This window comes from Neovison vison, chromosome 12 (assembly GCF_020171115.1).
Source record: "Neovison vison isolate M4711 chromosome 12, ASM_NN_V1, whole genome shotgun sequence".
NCBI lineage: Eukaryota > Metazoa > Chordata > Mammalia > Carnivora > Mustelidae > Neogale > Neogale vison.
In genome coordinates this window covers 47,021,944-47,041,649 of record NC_058102.1, presented here as the reverse complement: position 1 = coordinate 47,041,649, position 19,706 = coordinate 47,021,944, and the positions used below count along the sequence as shown (strand labels likewise).

The 19,706-nt window shown below is 41.4% G+C and overlaps 1 protein-coding gene across 2 annotated transcripts in view; it reads right to left on the bottom strand.

Annotated features, from left to right (window-relative positions):
- Positions 1 to 16,187: 16,187 nt before the first annotated feature.
- The window catches only part of PTPRB (protein tyrosine phosphatase receptor type B), a 112,336-nt gene continuing 108,817 nt past the window's right edge, over positions 16,188 to 19,706 (bottom strand). For both annotated transcript variants that reach the window (XM_044228653.1, XM_044228654.1), the window contains one exon: positions 16,188 to 17,883. In XM_044228653.1, coding sequence (XP_044084588.1) covers positions 17,861 to 17,883 — 23 coding nt within the window. In that variant the 3' untranslated portion in view covers positions 16,188 to 17,860. The remainder of the gene's footprint in view (positions 17,884 to 19,706) is intronic.

Sequence of the window (19,706 nt, the reverse complement as noted above, 5' to 3'; positions counted from 1 at the left end):
TAAATGCCAACTCCGTGTTATTATAAAATTCAAATCTACTCTGAGATTTAAAGAGGAAACAGATGAAGTATAAATGTGTGAATAAAATCTTCCAAGCCAGGGGGAAAAAAATGTTTAAAAGAAAAAAAAAAAACCCAACCCTACAGAGATGTTTACTTTGCCCTTTATAATTAATGGATGAAATGATGAGGCCGGTGACTTCAGTCCTGGACAAGGGGAGCAGGGTGGAGTGTTGGTGTGTGTTTTGGGGATTCGAGGTGGGAAGGTTTCCTGATGGAGGTGGTGCACTGGTAAATGTTTGACACCCAGCCAGGGGCAAGAGGGATCCTCTCATTCATAGCATTTGTTGATTTCTGGGGTGTAATTCTACCCACTCGGCTCATGGCAAGCTATCAACGTGACATCGCTGAACTTGGCATTGGGAAGAGATGCGCAGCAGTGCACCATTACACAGGATTCCAGTCCTACGGATAGAGTAGCCAAAGATAACCTCAAGAGCAGAGATAGTAGTTCAATGTGGTGAAAGAATCAGGTAGTGATGGGTTTTGAGTATTTAATACCTTTAAAAAATATATAAATAGTCAGGTTGTAAGTTTATATAATAATGGCTGAGTTTTAACAACTGGTTGGGAAAAGTTAACATTTCGCTTTCAAGGGCCAATACCAAAACACTATGAGAGCTGAGTGTGTTCTTCTTTCCAGGTGGGGCAAAGCTGGCCGGGTGTCTCTCACAGTATACCCATTTTCTGAGCGGCGTGATCCCCTCCAGGATCTGAGAGCTGGGATGGGAGGGCAAGAAGGAAGCCTGAGCTATCACTACTACAGCCAAGTGCAAGCACTTTCTGGAGATGATCTGTGCAGGGACAGAGCAATGCCACTTTTCTCAGACTAAAGAGGACCCGGCTGCTCAAAGAAATTAATGTTCCAACTCAAATGACTCATTTTGTAGGAACATTAAGTTCACAGCCAATTTGTCAATATAAGAAAACTATCACTTCATTTAAAAAAAAAACTCAAAAAGTATTGCTTGAATTTAATGCGTTATAAATCCCATTTTGGCAAAGGTGGATTGAAACTCATGAAGGTGGTGTTGGAGCATTACTAGCACTGTGTGCAGCTTGGCTGCCATATTTTCCAGGATGGTTAGGGGACTTAAAATTGTCATCTGAAGATTGGCTAATGAATCTATGCTTTTTCTAGGGAAAGCTAAAGGAGGATATGGTATCTACTTGCAAATATGTGAAAAGATGTCTGGAGGGACTAGAACTTGTTTTACAAATTATCATGGTAGAGGTGCCTGGATGGCTCAGTCGGTTAAGCGTCTGCCTTTGGCTCAGGTCTTGATCCCAGGGTCCTGGAATAGCTCCCCTCATCCAGCTCCCTGCTCAGCAGGGAGCCTGCTTCTTCCTTGCCCCACTGCCTGCTGCTCCCTCTGCTTGTGCTCTCTCTCTCAAATAAATAAATAAAATCTTCTTTTTTTTTTTTTTAAAGATTTTATTTATTTATTTGAGAGAGAGAGACAGTGAGAGAGAGCACGAGCGAGGAGAAGGTCAGAGAGCAAAGCAGACTCCCCATGGAGCTGGGAGCCTGATGCGGGACTCGATCCCGGGACTCCAGGATCACGCCCTGAGCCGAAGGCAGTCGTCCAACCAACTGAGCCACCCAGGCGTCCCTCAAATAAATAAATAAAATCTTCTTAAAAACTATCACAGTGAGTCGAAATAGAGGCTCTGTATTATAAAGACTTGTGTTCCAACTTTGGCTTCATCATGTCTACCTGTATGACCTTGGACACATTATATAGACTCTCTGGACCATGGATCCCTTATGTGGAATTGGGGTATATTCATTGTTCTTTTAACAAATTATAGTGAATACAGTGGCTTAAAAGCAATCTAAATTTATTATCTTAAGTCAGAGGTCAGACTCTAACCGGGTCTTACCGGGCTAAAATCAAGGTATCAATAGGGCTGCATTCTTTCTGGAAGCTCTAGGAAAGAATCCATTTTCTCTTTTTCTACCCTCTACAGACCACCTGTATTCCAGGTTCTGGCCCTTTTCTTCCATCTTCAAAAGCAGAAATGCTGGACCAAGTCCTTCCCACATTGTTATCTCTCCGGTTTTCTTTTCTTTTCCCTGTTCAATTTAAGAACTGTTATGATCACACTGGGCCCACTCAAATAATCCAGGATAATCTCTCCATCTCAGAGTCAGCTGATTCGCAGCCTTAATTCCATCTGCCAACTTGATTCCTCTTTCCCATGCGATCTATCATATTTACATTCACAGGCTCCAGGGCTGAGGATGTGGACATCTTTCGGGACTCATTATTCTGTCTACTGTATAAGGATTTTAAAAAGTACCTACCTCATAGCATTGCACTGAGGTAGATTTCTTGGACAGAGTAAGGACTTAATAAATATTAGCATCTTTCATCATTATTATTATCTTTAATAACAATCTGCATTATTTTGCTAGGTTGTTATACAAAGTACCACAGACTGGGTGGCTTACACAACAGTTTATTGTTGTGCATTCTTGGAGGCTAGAAGTCTGAGATCAAGGTATTGGCAGGGTGGGTTCCTTTTGAGGGCTGTGAGGAAGAATCTAGTCCCTGCCTCTCCTAGAGGTGGTTCGCTAGCAAACTTTGAGATTCGTTGGCTTATAAAAGCATCGCCCTGATCTGTCTTTCTCCCAGTGACATTCTCCCCATGAATGTGTCTGTCCAAAATAACCCATTTTTGTAAGGACAATAGTTATATTGGATACTCAAGTATGACCTCATCTTAAGTGATTACATCGGCAGCAACCCGGTTCCCAAATAAGATCACGTTCTGAGGGGCTAGTGGCTAGGATTTCAACATAAGAATTTGCAGGGCGGGTCAGAGAGTTGAGCCTCTGCCTTTGGCTCAGGTCATAATCTCAGGGTCCTGGGATCAAGCCCTGTATCGGGCTTTCTGCTAGGCAGGGAGCCTGCTTCCCCTTCTCTCTCTGCCTGCCTGCTTGTGATCACTTTCTCTCTCTGTCAAGTAAATAAATAAAATCTTTAAAAAAAAATTTTTTTTTTGGAGGGGGTCACACAATTTAACGCATAACCCAAACTGAAGGATGGGGGTTATTATGAATGAATTAATAATGGACAGGAGGTGTAGACTGCATATTTACCTCAGGAAAAGGAAGTGCTTTCTACCTGAGACGTCTGAATGTGGAATGGGGTGCTGCGTTTCCCGATATTTGTCAACCACTTAGGACAAGGATGCGGTAGGGGAGATTCGAGCATCCCAAAACTGCTGAGAAAACATAAGCTTGAAAATGCCCTCTCAACTCAGAGAGGATGGGCTTCTTGAATAACTGCCTCCAGAAATGGCATCACTTTTCAGACCTCCATGAGAGCTCAGGTCCTTAAACCAGCGTGTCTACTGTGCGCCCCCAGAGGAGCTCGCTCCACGGGGATCTAGAACATTCTTGGGAAAATTTACCTCAGATTTTCATGACAGACCATGATGCAGTCACATCAGTAGGTCAGAAGTGCTGGAAGTGAGCATTTCAAAGCTCCTGTTAATTATAATTCAGGGGGATCAGTTACTGTTTGAAGACAATTTGGAGAGTATACCTCAGCAGGTACGTAGGACTCCAGGTAGCTGAGAAATCACTTGTATTTCAAGGCAAATGCAAACTGGTCTCAGAAGCAAAATATGTCCAGATTTAGGTAAAGAGAGACTTTATTTGCAAGAATTATTGCAAGCGGGTGTGGGGGTACATGGGGGAGGAATGATTGTAATGGGGTAAGAGGAATATTGACGGGGAGAAGGCTCCATCCATGAGGTCTGCAGGCATCTCAGAGGTCAGGAAGAAAAGGGTTTTCCATTCACAAGGAGGAATAAACAAGGCTAGAAAGAACAGGGTGTGGAAAGTGGGCTGAGCGGGTCTGATCAGATCATCGATCAGGGAAGATTTTGCCTTGAGCTCAGCCTTGTCTTAGGAGAGCCGTTCCGGGGGGTTGCCCGTTGGCTTCACAACTTGAACAGGTTGTTTCTTTTCCTGCACCCATTCCCTTGTCGTAAAGTAGGTGCACATACAGAGCTTGTCGCAGGGGGTTTTTGAACCCAGAGCTACTGGTCTCAAAATTTTGTGCTCTTTCAGAGAAATGACGATTACATTTAAGAACTTAGTCTTCACAAAATCCTCCATAAAGCTGATTCCTTTTTAGAAAGATACAGACTTACTTTCTGAAATACAGTTTATCTGTTTAATCAGAGTAAATCATCACTGATGATTTAATGATGAATTTAAATGAAATAACTTAAACATTTGGGTTCATTATTTTTCTGAGCACAACAGCACGGTGGAAATCTACTGATTTAAAAATCTTGATGGATGGGGGGACCCAGCAACCCATGTTTCAGGAACAAGCCATCCAGGTCATTCTGATATACACCAAAAAAATTTTTTTTTTATTTGACAGAGAGATACAGTGAAAGTGGGAACACAAGCAGGGGGAGTAGGAGAGGGAGAAGCAGTTTTCCCGCCAAGCAGGAAGCCCGATTTGGGGCTCGATTTCAGGACCCTGGGATCATAACCCGAGCTCTCTCATTTCTTGACTGTGAGTCTTGGGTCTCAGTTTCTTTTCTCAGGATTTCTGGGAATATTGAATCCATCCAAATATGTTAGGATCCAATGAATGATGCAGGACACCTTGTTGAAATATGTGTATTAGTATTATGTATTATTGTGTTATTAGTATCATAATATCTGGAATTTGTCTCAAATGTGTTTGCTTGGTACCCAGGAGAATCTGATCTCCAGCAGATAATCATCTAATAGGGAAAACAGAGCAAATAATTTTCATAAACTGTGCAATAGGCAGTAAAAGATGTCTCTATAGATACAGAAGTGACGTGGGAAAGAGGGGAGTTTGAGGACACAGGTTAGAGAATGGGTCAGCAGCAGTCTCAGAGGTCAAGGAAAGGTCATGGCCATTTTTGAAGGTTTCTGGCATAGTGAAAAATGAGCTTTAAATTTTAAAAAAGTCTAAGGAGATATGAAAGTTGTTTAATTCACATAATGAAAAGATTTATTTAAAAAATGCCTTTACAATGCGGTATAGGTAGACTGATCTAATAATGGGCCCGAATTTAAAGTGATATGAAGCATGTCTTCACATCTCACTCCTGCTTCTTGCATCTCTGAGAGTCTGCGTTTAACTTTACTTGTAGATAAATCAAAGGATGATGCGGCACCTTTTTGTGAAGGTGCCTGAGCTCATGACCTTCGTGTCCTCTCTGTGAATTGGTGAGAACTATTTTATTGGGGGGAAGTAGAAAATACATGAGCAAAAATGCACAAAACAGCAGTCTGCACTCTAGAAAACACAAGGAGTTTGAGACCGCCCCGTATAAATGGCCAGGAGAGGACTGGCTGCCGCTGAAGCCGGGGAGGAAGGCCCTAGGCTGTCATGGCAGGCCTCCTAGAACCACCAAGGGGCCCAGACTGCATGTCGTGGACAGCGGGGAGTCACCACCGGTCAATTGCAGACAGACTCTGGTCCTGTATTTTAGGTAAATCACTCTGGAGGCAATGTGGAGGGAGGACCGGCATGCCAGACGGAAGTGTAGTGACCATACACAGAACTCCTGGGCTGGGCTCAGAGGAGACCTGAACTCCAACAGGACAGCGATGCAGAGAATGGCTGGCTCTCTAGGTTAGTAGAAATAGGAGCACTTCAAGGGACTGATGACTTCCTGTCCAAGAGTGTGGGTAGAAATGAGAACTGGTCCTTCGGCCTCAAGAAGGTCACATAGCTTTGATTCTACTGCTCTCCGTCCGATCCTTGTGCCGAACTGCTCAGCGGAGTGTGCACAGCCTTGGGTGCCGAGGCCCCGGGCAGCTGCTGGGGAGACTGGGAAGACTGGGAGACAGGGAAACCCCAGGGGAGCCAGGAAGACTGCTTGCTTCTTGGCCAATAGTCCCTTTGTGGAACTCTGCTCATCACCCTGTTTCCTGCTGGACCCCTGACTCGTGTGTCCATGCTGCCTTTCTCCAATGGACGTGATGACTGGACCCTTTGTCACACCTTTTGGGTTCATGCCTGGGTTTGGGGGACATGGCAGCAGTGGCACTTTGGAAGTTCTGGCCTCCCTGTCCTTTGTCTATCTCACTTTTCCAGGGCCTAGGGCACACTTGTTTGCTTTGTAAGCTGGCTCTGAACAGTGTTCCTTTTTCTGTCCTTTCTCGGGACAGCTCAGCAGTCCTTTTGGCCTGACCTTTATGGCCTCTTGAATCCAGTGAGTTGAGAGCTGCTTTTTGGAGCCTGTTTCTTCTGTCTTATTTTGGATTCCTCTTTGTGGTTACTTCTCTTTTTATATGGCTGTCATTCAGAGCTGACACCCCGGTTCTGCGTGGGACAATCACTGTCCCTTTGCATGAAGAATTTCCCGTCACCCGGAGAATGGTTGAGCAAAATATTCCAAGGCCCCAGAGGGAACAGAAGGGTTTACATTTCGAATAGGTAACTGCTATCACATTTAGTCTAAAATGCTGGGAGAGACATCAATATCGGGGCTAATGGACTAATGGGCCTTTTAACAAGAGTCGATAGGGTGATGTTGGAGGAAGAGATCTGGAGCAGGTATGGGAGTCTGCAAAACGGAATTGGACACTGGCGGCCTCAAACGGAATTTAATATAAGCTATGGAGCTTAATCAACCTTTTTTCCAACCCCTGATACAGGAGAAAGCGAGTGAGAGTCCAGGCTCCAGAACTGGTCCGTGTTTAAAACAAGGCATGCGCTAGCTCTGTGACATTCACTAGCTCTGTGACATTCGCTAGCTCTGGGAAACTCACAGGTCCTTTTTCTGTGCCTCAGTCTCTTCCTGTGTCGAATGGGAAATTTGTAGCCCTTCCTCTGTTTAGTTTTGAGAGGGTTTAATTGAGATAATGCAGGCGGGGCAGTTTCAAATTCTACTTGGCACATAATGGTCAGAGTCGCTAACGTTTGTTAAGTGCTTCCTAAGCGTTAAGGCTCAAAAAGATCGCACATTACTCTTCCTCTCTGTCCCACGGGGTTTGAATGAGTTTCTTCTCAAAGAGCTAGATTTGACTGACGAGAACCTGCAAAACAGAGGGACCGCCCAAACTTCACACAGAACAGTGCCCCCCCCCACCCCGCAATCCAGGGGCTCATTCCAACGCAGGTTACCAGGCCCCACCCCCACAGTTTCAGACGCGATGAGACTGGGGGTGTCAGTCTGAGAATTTGCATTCCTAACAAGGTCTCAAGTGGTGCCATTGCTGCTGGTCTGGGGACCAAACTTTGACATATGCTGGCATGGAGATTGAGAGATCACATTTTGAAGTCAGAAGGTTTCACACTGGAAACTGGGTTTTGGCATTGGGCGGCCTTGAGCAAGTTACTTCATCTCTTTAGACTTCCGATTCCTTGTCTCCGATATAAGTGTAGGAGCCAGGGGGTGTGAAGAGTTGAATGATACATAGATAACATCTAGCACAGAGTTACTGTATGATACGCATCAGTGACTATTCCTATTCTGCTTAATTTTGAGCAGTATCTTGGTCTTCTCTGTGCCTCTACTTCCCTATCTGTAAAGTGGGAACATGGACTAACCTACCGGATATGGCAGGTGAAGGCATTCAGTAAGGTAACAACTTCAATGTCACAGCTTTGAGGGACCGTGCTAGAGATTAAACCTGTCGCCTTCTGTAGCACTTTAAATAGGACTTGGAATGTCTTTCTCTTAGGTTAAATTAGAAAATCCTTTGCAACTGCAAAGGTCTGAGACCCTCAATAGCTCCTTCAGATGCTCCCACCTTTCATTTCACTCTCGTGTTGCCTTCTGCCTTCCACCAAAACGGATCACTCATATTATTTCTCTTCTGTCCTGTTTGCCTTTATTTATTGCTCATGTGTTATTCTTTGCTGGAGGACAGTTGTTTTCTTCCCTAAACATCTGACATAAGTGGGGAAGGAGCATCTGCTTGGGTGAAGACTGGGCCAGGGGGTCACTGGAAAGTTCTTTAGGAATGGAATATGGCTTAAAAATTTAATTTATGTGTTTTACAAATGGTATTGTTTGGTAAGGTTAGATTTGGGAATGTTCCCTGGCTTCTGAAATTTTTGGCTTTTCATGCCCTTTGTTTTTCTTTTCTTTTCTTTTTTTTTTTAAAAAGAATATGTTTTGTTTTTTAAGATTTTATTTATTTATTTGACAGACAGAGATCACAAGCAGGCAGAGAGGCAGGCAGAGAGAGAGGAAGGAAGCAGGCTCCCTCCTGAGCAGAGAGCCTGATGAGGGGCTTGATCCCAGGAGACCCTGAGATCATGATCTGAGCTGAAGGCAGACGCTTTAACCCACTGAGCCACTCAAGCACTTCTGTTTTTATTTTCTATATTATTTTATTTTTAAAATTTAAATTCAGTTAATTAACATACAGTGTATAATTAGTTTCAGAGGCAGAGGTCAGTGATTTATCAGTTGCATATAACACCCATTACATCACGCGACCTCCTTAATGTTTGTCACCCAGTGATCCCATGCCACCACCCCTCCCCTCCAATATCCTTCAGTCTGTCTCCTATGATTAAGAGTTTCTAACAGCTTGTCTCCCTCTCTGATTTAATCTTGTTTTGTTTTTCTCTCCCTTCCCCTATGCTCCTCTGTTTTGTTTCTTAAATCCCACATATGAGTGAAGTCATATGACAATTGTCTTTCTTTGACTGACCTATTTTGCTTAGCATAATACCCTCTAGTTCCATCCATGTCATTGCAAATGGCCAAACTTCATTTAATTGTTGGCTGAGTAGTATTCCATTGTGTGTGTGTGTGCATATATATGTCCGTTCATCTGTTGATGGACATCTGGGCTTTTTTTAAATATCACATAAATTTACTTAAAATAATTTTTCACTTAAAACTTAAAAATCTCAGGGGCGCCTGGTTGGCTCAGTGGGTTAAGCCACTGCTTTTGGCTCAGGTCATGATCTCAGGGTCCTGGGATCGAGTCCCGCATCAGGCTTTCTGCTCAGCAGGGAGCCTGCTTCCCCCTCCCTCTCTCTCTCTGCCTGCCTCTTTGCCTACTTGTGATCTCTCTCTGTCAAATAAATAAATAAAATCTTAAAAAAAAACTTTAAAATCTCAAACCATTTACTTTAATTTCATACAGCTCCAATTCAAAGGTAAAATTAAGAATTGGATATCTCCTTTTTTCTTGATTGAGGTATAATAGGTACATAACATCATATTAGTTTCAGGTGTACAACAAAATGATCCAATATGTGCAAACACTGAAACGTGATCACCACAATAAGTGTAGTTTGCCGCATCACCATTTAAAGTTATATAATATGTAATACAATATCATTGACTATAGTTACCATGCTGTACATCAAATTCCCATGATTTACTATGACTTGAAGTTCAGACCTATTGATCCCCTCCTTCCATTTCACTCACCCCCACAACTATCTCTAAACCAGCTTTTGTTTTACAATTTACCTAGGATATAATTTTTAGACATCTGGGCTCTTTCCATAGTTGGCTATTGTGGACGTTGCTGCTATAAATATTGGGGTGCAGGTGCTCCTTCGGATCACTACCTTTGTATCTTTGGGGTAAATACCCAGTAGTGCAATTGCTGGGTCATAGGGTAGCTCTGTTATTTTTGTTTTTTTTTTTTTTTTTAAGATTTATTTTATTTTATTTATTTGAGAGAGAGACAGTGAGAGAGAGCATGAGCGAGGAGAAGGTCAGAGGGAGAAGCAGACTCCCCATGGAGCTGGGAGCCCGATGTGGGACTCGATCCCGGGACTCCAGGATCACTCCCTGAGCCGGAGGCAGTCGTTTAACCAACTGCGCCACCCAGGCGTCCCGGGTAGCTCTGTTTTTAACTACTATTTTCCAGAGTGATTGTCCTTTGTTTTTATAGTCGTACTGTCAGCTTCTTGTTTTTAATTTTTGTTATTGTTGTTGTTGTTGTTTTTTTACCTTAGCTCTTTGGCAAGCCCTAAGACACAGAAACTTCTTGGCCACCAATGGCTTGCAGCTGGGTAGTAGAGACAAGAAACATATTTCATTGCAAGTTCTGTCTTAAAGAATAAAATGGATGCCAAATTTCTTCCTGGGGTCAAGAACTCAGAGCAAAGAGAAAAATAATTTAAGATAATTTACACAAAGTTTCATGCATCATTGTAGTACCCACACACACACACAAAAAAGGGGGCAAGCTTTGCTCAGATCAGCAGTTTTCTAATGTAATAGTACAATTTTCCTTTGGAGATACTGGGTTGGGAAGATAGGACGACCTTTGGGATTGGTTACCTCCTTTGGTAAAAAGGTGAAGGTGAATGTTACTGCCCCTATAGAACCATCCCTACATGGTTTTCTCTATTACTCAAACTTGACTTTTACTGGTTAATTTTTACCCTTCTATTATGAACGCTCCTTTTATTACCAACATCAAAACCTTGCAAGTCCTTTCAAGATCTAACTGTAGAAGCTCTTCTGGCTTTAGGTGGTTTGATTTAATTAGATTTAATATGTTTTATAATAGTATTATGTTGGAAAAATCATGTTTCTTCTTTTTCTAGTCAATATTTCAGCTTTAAGGTTGTGATGGCTTTGCTAAGGCATGACTCTAAAATATGGTCTGAGATTTGTCTAACAAATGGATGTCTTCAGACATACGAGATATAAAAATAAGAGGAATAATTATACAATATGTTGAAAGTTCCATTGACGCTTCTGTCTCAGCGTGGGAGATGGCTGCCACATCCACTGGCCCCAGAGCCGATTTCCTATTTGTGTATATTTACATGTAGATGGGTTGGATCCTCCCCTGAGAGTAGGAGGAAGACAAACTTCAATTCTAGCGCAGTCTGATTTTGCTGTATCACTTTTAAATTTGGCTCTTGGTTTCTTTCATCGTCCATCCCCAAGATGGCTCTTCCAGTTCTAACATTTTATGACGGTGGAAGACATAACAACAAAATTGCTAAGTGATTAGTTCAAATTCCTCTTTTTAAAAAAAATTTATTTATTAATGTATTTATTTGAGAGTGACAGAGTACGTGCATGCACACATGCGTGCAAGTGTGGGGAGGGGCAGAGGGCGAGGGAGAGAATCTCGAGCAGTCTTCATGCTGAGGGCCAGCCCCATGTGGGGCCCAATCTCACAACCCTGAGATCATGACCTGAGCCAAAATCAAGAGGTGGAAGCTTAATTGACTGAGCCACCCACCCGGGGGCCCCTAGTTCAGATTTTTTTTTTTTTTTTAAGATTTTATTTATTTATTTGATAGAGAGAGCAGGAGCAGGGGCGGGGGAGGGGCTGAGGAAGAGGGAGGGACTGACTCCCCACTGAGTACGGAGCCCAATGAGGGACTCGATCCCAGGAACTTGGGATCATGACCCGAGCCTATGGCAGACACTTAACCCACCCTGGTGCCCCAGTTCAAATACTTTAAGAGTAAATTCTATCAAACAAACAGCTACTTTGGAAAAAAAGAAAAAGTCCAGCTTCATAAGTCAAGTTATTTTGTTAACTTGATTATTGGAATCAAGAAACCCTTTAAAAGAGAAACATTACTTTGATATGCAAATCTATTCATGCCCATTTTTGAAAAATAGGGATTTCTGTACATTGTAGAAAAATGAAATACTGGAGCTGTGACAGACACTGATCTTTCAACTGAAATATGAGAAGGCAAAGGGCAAAATAATAATTCTGGAAATAGGCACAGCAGCCCTTTACCAAATGTCACCCTGCCTGCTAATGTGTGAAGGGCTTCGGAAGGGCTCGCGGTGAGCCAGCTGGGGCAGCGCCTCTGAGAATACACTGACACTGTTGGGAACAGAGGACATTTTGGCTACTAATGAACTAAAGGATGAAAACAAGAATTTCGTTGGAGACAGTCAACTTTAGAGAGTCTATTATAACGTACATGATAACCTAGGTAACCAACTCAGCACTTGTAGGAGTGAAGATTAAGACAACCATATTCTTATGATAATGGCCTGGAAGGTTTTTCTCATTTAAAAGCAGTCACATCTGACCTTTCTCCTGAGCAGAAGGATGACAGAAATTGACAAATGAGATTCAGGTGAAGAGAAGACAGGACACTTTGCCTCGACAAACATCAGTTTTATTCCTGTACTAGGAAAAGGTACGTGAGATACTAGGTAGATGTTTTTGACCACCATTACAACGGTGAAAATATATTAAGCAAATACATAGTTTAAACAGGGAGACTAATGACGTTCGTTGTTCAAATAGAGTTGGTTAGAAACACAATATGGCGGGGAGATACAATAGTATGAAAAAAATAAAATCATCCACTGCCATTTTAAATAACCAGAGTTGCAGAGAAAGAATACATGATACTAAAAACATAAAAGTGCTCTATTACAGAACATAATATGTTCATTTGCTGGCTTTACAGTGTTTATTTAAGCTGCACAGAACTCAAGGAATAGCCAACCGCACGTCTGTGGGTGACAGCGTTATTAGACACTGGCTACCTAACATCCAAAGTATTGGGCCAGGAGCGGTGTCTGCTCAAGATGCAGATGCTGAACATCTATGAGCTGGGAAATAATTTCTGCAAGGTAGCAATAGAGACGATGTTAGAGACTTGATCCTTGCCTTTATACAACGTGTAAGCCCAGTGGACCCACTTGCAAGACCAGAGACCCAGGGCTCTCCAGGCAGGACTCTGGTGCATCCGGTCATCAACATGGCTGAGAGTAGGACCTTTCACAAAGTTGCCGCTGCAAACTCTCCCCACAGCTTGCAGAGGGAACACTGGCCCCACTGTACTATGAACCTCTAAAGCCACATCTGTATGGGCTCCTTTTTGTTGGGATACTTCTCCACTCACTCAACAATTAAAATACAACATCTCGAACATAACCAAAAACTTGCTCTTGTGAAGAAGGTATGTCCTAAAAGGAATTACTTAAGGCAGAAGACAGCCATAACTAACATTTTTTGTGATGATTCTAGAAGGGGCACATTACATTTGTCTGACATTATTCACAGTGTTGAACAACTTATTTTGGTAACTTATGTAAGATCATGTACATTGGCATATAGGCTATAAAAATAATCTTTGGTAAATCTGTTAATAGATTTCTTGATTTCCATTACATAAACTTCTATTTTTAAGAGCATTCACCAACAATTTCCTTGTTTCATGAATGTATCTATATAGACAACCTTTAAAAAAATAAAATCTTATTTTTGTTGCATACATTTATTCCTAGGGAGCCTCCCTACAAGTCAAGAGTATTCTTTTAGTAAAAAATATTTCCATTGCTAGAAACATTTTTAGAACGGAACAGATTTTTGCTATTACCATGGCTGTATCAAATGTTACCCTGTATTTTAACTAAAATGGCCACTTTCAAAGGCATCATCCACTACAAGAATCTAAGGTAGTGTGCTTGAATTTCAAGCTTAGTCAGTTTAGTCAAACACGTGGTCAAGTCACAAAACTAAATGAATCAATTCAATTGCTTAATCAACTAAATCATCTGGCTGATGAGGTCAAGGAGAGCCTCCCCACCCCGACAAAGGTATTATGTCCTAATAGAAATATGACGTCTTCAAAGAACAATCTGGACACACAGAAATGATGCCATTTTCGCTTCCTGATGACGTCTGGTTAGATTTCCTTTTTCAGATATTTCCCCTCCTAGTTATGTCATTTCATTTGCTTTCTGCAGTCATGATTTACAGATTTTCCTCTGATATGAAACTTTTTTTGAATACTTGATGTGATTTGAAATCTCTGTTAAGAATACCCAGACGCTTAACAGGGCATTTGGGCTGGTAATGGCCTTTTCACTTGAACTCATTAGGAATGAAGGCGGGTTGAGGGTTGCTCACAGCCACCTGGAGGAGGATCAGCCATTCCTTCTTGCCACACTGTCTTGGCTGGTGAATTACTTTCATTTCCTCATGGAACTTGGAAAGTCCTTGAACTACCACCTCAAACAAGCAGCTATTTCCTTTGCTTTTTAATAGCAGCTCAAGTTGGGCATGGCTCACGTGGGTGAACTAAAACTCTAGAACCTCCCAGGGTTGGGGCTCAGGTCCTCCCATTTGCTGTCACGCAGAGCTGGCCAGTTTATGACTTCCGGATTACAACCTCCAGGACTCTGAGAGGTAAGTAATTGGGAATTTAGTACATGGCCAGTAATTTTCTTGCAAAAAAGTAAGGAGACTGTTTAATATAAGAAACTGAATCCTGAGACACTAAGACAAGAGAATCAGAGTGTGAAGTATAGCATGTGAGGTCTATTTTTGTATTGGTGGACATCTGCTTGGTGGTTTCATATTATTTTCCCATGTCACTTTCGGCTCTCCTCCAAGAGGTAATAACAAAATTAATTAAAGACCCTTCCAAATAAAACTGCCCCCAACATGTCTGTGTGCCATGACCATTTTAGTATTTAAAAAGTGAAACCCTGGTCATCTCTTCTATAATGTGGAGCCTGAAAAGACTATGAAATGCCAGTGGGTTTAAGGAGATAAGATGAACAGAAAATAAAATCACATTCAACTGGGAAAGCAAACCTGTTCAAAAAAGAAGGGAACAAGTAGGGAGACAGGGGGACTCGGAAGTGTTAAGGAAGGGATGGTGAATTACTTAGGACAAATATGTGCAGGCCCAGGCAGGGAAATGAGCCTTTGAAAAATCTGATCCAAGAGCTGAAAACCTGGCTGCTATCCAGAGAGCAACAGAATGATAATACGAAATCGATTTAATGAGTAGAGATTAAAGGAGTTAATTATAAAGAACTTGGATAAATAATGATTAAGATGCAAGATGGGACTCTCCCAAGATTTGATGGCTCCAAAGCACTTTGAAGGCTGGATGATTAAAGTGGAGTTTGCACAGGTGCAAACAGGATGCCCCCCACGACAGGAAACGGGGTGTTTACCAAGACACAGCACATGACAGGATTCAATTAAAATACATCCAATTGAGCGGAATGTCAAGGAAACTTTTCCCCCCATCTAAATTTAATAAACAGATCAACTAGATAATGTATTTAGTCTTTGGTGGCGGCAGGAGGGAAGATAGTGAAATATTTGTTGCTAAGGAGATTTAAAATTAGACAGGTGGAAGGTAGGAATAAATATTTCCTGGATTAGATGGAAAGAACATACAGTTTTCCCTTGTCATGTCCATTTCCCTAACCACGATGTCACCCCAGACACATTAGGGTACATGAACACTGTTTACTGTTACAGGCATGTAGGTTTTTTAGTTTTCCTTCCTGGTTGGTGCAAGTAATTGCTTTCTCCTCTAGATCCAGTGGTTCGCCAGTAAAGCAGCATTAGCATCTGGCAGTGTGCTCTGAGGAAGGCAGCCACTGCCCTGGGTTGTTGCCTTCTTTCACTGGCTCCCCGAGGCCCTCTTTCAAGCTTAGTTGGAATAGTAACAACCACCCTACCTTTAATATTGGGATGCATTTTCTTTATTGAGTAGAAACGTGTCGTTTCTAGGACAGTGCCTAGCGGCTTATAGGCACTTAGTAAAACTTTTCTGAATGAATGAAAAGCCAAAAATGAATTTCTCTCTCCACGTGGTAATGTGCTTTGTGCCAAGCAACATTAGTTTAAAAAACCTGTTGGAACAGAAGGAATAGCATGGAGGACATTAGGAGAAGGAAGGGGAAAATGAAGCGGCGGGGAGGAAATCAGAGTGGGAGACAAACCATGAGAGACTATGGACTCCGGGAATTAGACTGAGGATTTCAGAGGGGAGAGGGGTAGGAGGATGTGGGAGACCGGTGATGGTTATTAAGGAGGGCACGGATTGCATGGAGCACTGGGCGTTATACGCAAACATTGAATCATGGAACACTACATCAAAAACTAATGATGTACTGATTGTGACTAACATAATAAAATTAAAAAAATAAAAATAAAATAAAAATCTGTTTTTTTTTTCTTGCTTTTCCTTTTCAACGTAGGGGAAGTTATTCCTAATGGATGCCACATCTCATTAATCTCTGACCTCTGTTTTCTTCCTGGTGGTACATCTGTTACCCTTACATATGTATTGTTCCTTTTCATTTCTAGAAGATCCACATGGCTCCCTGAAACAGAAGCAGAGCCTACCACCGACATTTCACAAGGGCATTGAGCACAATGAGACTGCGAAAACTTGGAATTCTTTTATTACTCTTCACATTTATTCTTAGAAAGTTTTCCCGTGTTTTTATAAACTTCAATTAGCCCTGCAAATTTTTCTGGTGTGTGTGGAAATTTACATAACCATTCAGATAATTATTTTAGATATATTTAATGATTTTCATTTACCTCCATTATATTACTTATGAGACTTTATGGTATGTAGCAAAAATACATACTTTGAAAAGAAATGTGTACTCTCTGCAGTTGAAACTGTATGGTCAATGATTTTCATCTCTAATTCTTAGGTTTATTTGTGGAGAGATTGGTAAGTGAGAAAAAGGTGAACATCCTGCCTCATTTCTCAAGTAGCCGCGAAGATTTCTTACAGATACCTTTCAAATTGTCCTCAGAACTGGAGCTTGAGGAGGGCAAAGCCCACTTTCTAATCCACTGAAATTTGTTATAGTCAAAATAGGTACAAATACTGAAGACAAACTTGGTGGCTTTTATGGTAAAGGCACTTCAGATGACGGCTGATATTTTGAACTCTGTGATTTACTAAGAAAGTCTTTTTGGGATTTCTATATTAAGCATGAATGAAGATTTTTTGGAGGTGGTTGTTGTTTGGTGGCTTAATGAGCTATATCTGATGTTTGTGGACACTTCTAAAAAGAAGTGAATACCAACTCCTTTGATCAGAAATATAATCTGCCACAACAATCTTCTTTTACTGGGAAAAACCAAGTATGAGTGACATCATTTTGACTTTTCCTGGAATGCAACCCACTAGAAAGGAGGCAAAGGTGAGGGTGTGTATGTCAGCCAACACACTCCTTATGGTATGGGTATGCACGTTCCCACACTACAAGTGCAGTGATATAATCTCTAGTCCCTGGATGGCACTTTGCACGTTGGTCTTGTTTCCAGTCAGGGGTACAGGGGGCATTTTTCTTGATATAAGCAATTCATCACTTCTGTCTGGATTGTTCCCTATCAGACTCCTCAACCCTGAAGCCTGGACTTCTCTGCAAGTTACATGGTCCCTAAACTGACCAGCTGGGCTTGAACCTCTGGCAGGACAAAGGGAAGAGATGAACTAGTTTAGGAATAACCACCTACTTCAGCTTTGGGGCCACCTAACCCCCTTCGCCCAATCTTTTCTTGACAATTACATTTGTCCAAATAGCATTTGGATCATGTTTGGATCCCTAGGTTCCTAGAAGAGCAATGCAGGAAGGCCAGCTGTATTACATGCTTTCTCCAGCCCTGCCTTTATCCTGACCGGTGAATATCAAAACAGCTCAAAACCACAGCCCATGCGATTGCCTCTGTAACCCCTTCTATATATATTTTACCAGTAGTCCTGTTATACAGGTTGAATTAGTTTATGTAGAACAATCCATGAACACTTTAGTGTGGAAAAATAGTAATATATAAAGCTTAATATTAAACATTATGAAAAAATACATATTTACAGAATAAACTACAAAATACAACTATGTACAATAATATCTGTTACCTTTAAATTACATAAATTCTTTAAAATTCTTCAGATTAATAAATTATACATAGTATCAACAGAAATAGCTGGCACCTCTGTAGGGTATGAAGCATTTTTTTTTGTTTTGTTTTGTTTTGTTTTGCTTTTTAAATCACACAGTTAATAGTTTTTATCCGAGAGAGATCTTCAGACTCATTCTCAATGCCTTGAATAGCCTGGGTCTGAAAGGAAGGACACTGTGGTTAGAGATGGAGCTGGGTGTGTCACAGCTGTTTGTTCCTATTATGAAGATTACAAATGGATAAGACTAGCAGAAATGACTAACGTTCAATATGGTTTAGGGTGAGACCACTGTTGTGGGGTCCATGTTGTTCCATTCAGAACCACAGATTCCTAGAATTGGAAGGAACTAGTAATTCTAGTTCATCTTCTCTGATTATAGAGATGAGCCCATGGGCCCAGAGAGGCAGAATAACTCACATAGAATTATACAGCTTGGTAATGCTAGTTAGTTGCAGAGCTAGGACCTGAATCCTAACTTTTAGATACCAGAAGCTAACCATACCATAGCTGGCTCTTTTGGGAGCATACAAGATGACTCTAAAAAAAAAAAAAAAAAACTCTCACACAAGTCATAACAAGACAAAGACGCTTTCCAGATCCCCCAGAGTTTCCTCCATCCTGGAGCTTCTTAAAGAAAGTGACATGCAAAAACCTTAATTTACTATACAGATACATTAGGGGGTAATTATTTATAATACAAGAGAACTATCATTTGACAAAGACTCTTTTAAATGGAAGCTCTCTCATGTATAAGTGCTTCACAGATTATTAACTATGTAACATACTGACTCGGTGGGCAGGTACAGAGGGTGCAGAGAAACTAAAGAAAATCGAGGATCAGTTAGAATTGGAGATTAGAAAAAAAAAGAAAGGGAGATAATATAATTGAAATAATGTTTCAAGAATTATCTGATTTTTAGATGGACATGGGTCCACGTGGCAAGGAACTGAGACCTAAACCAAGAGCCGTGTGGGTGTGCCTTCTTGAAGTGGTCCTCCCAGCCCCAGTCCAGCCTTCAGATGACTGCAGCCCTGGCCAGCAACTTGACTACAGCATCATGAGTGACGCTGGCCGACACCACCCAGCTAAGCTCCTGCCAAATACCTGATCTACAGAAACTGTGAGATAATAAATGCTGAGCTAAACTGCTAAGTTGTAGGGTAATTTGTTGGGTGGTAATAGATAACTAACACAAGGGAACTTCAAATTTGCAGTTAGCCTTTGTGATAAATTACGTCTAAATGATGGTTTAGCGTGGGAAAAATCATGAAAACCTTCACTTGTCAAGTAATTATTGTCTGATCAAAGTAGTGCCTTTGAAAGTTTATACATTCGTTTCACTGAATTTTTTGTTTAAAAAATGGTACATGCTTGTTCTAGAAAATGCAGTACATAAGACAGAAGAAAAATAATGGATTATTTTATTTCTCTGAGAACTTTTTTTACTACTGTGGTTTATTTCTCTCTGGTCTTTCCCTGCCCCACCCCCATGTGTTGTTTCTGTCTGTTTTACATTCTTTGTTGTTGTTGTTGTTGTTAGAGGGAGAGATGGGGGAGGGGCAGAAACAGAGAGCGAGCATTTTTTTTTTAAGATTTATTTATTTATTTTAGAGAGAGAGAAAGAATACAGGCAGGAGGGGGAGAGGGAAAGGGAGAGGGAGAGAGAACCTCAAGCAGACTCTGCACTGAGCATAGAGCCCGAGGCAGGGCTAGATCTCCCCACCCTGGGGATCACGACTTGAACCAAAACCAAGAGTTGGTCACTTAACTGACTGAGCCACCCATGTGCCCCTGCTTCTCTTTTTTTTTTTAACTCAACATATTTCTAAGAATATCCATGTTATCCTGAAAATAAATAAATTAATTTAAAAAAAAGAATATCCATGTTATAATATCATCAAAAATATCATTTTTAACGACTGCATTGTATTAAATGAATGCACCGTGATAAACTTAGCCCTCCACTGTTAAACATTTGGT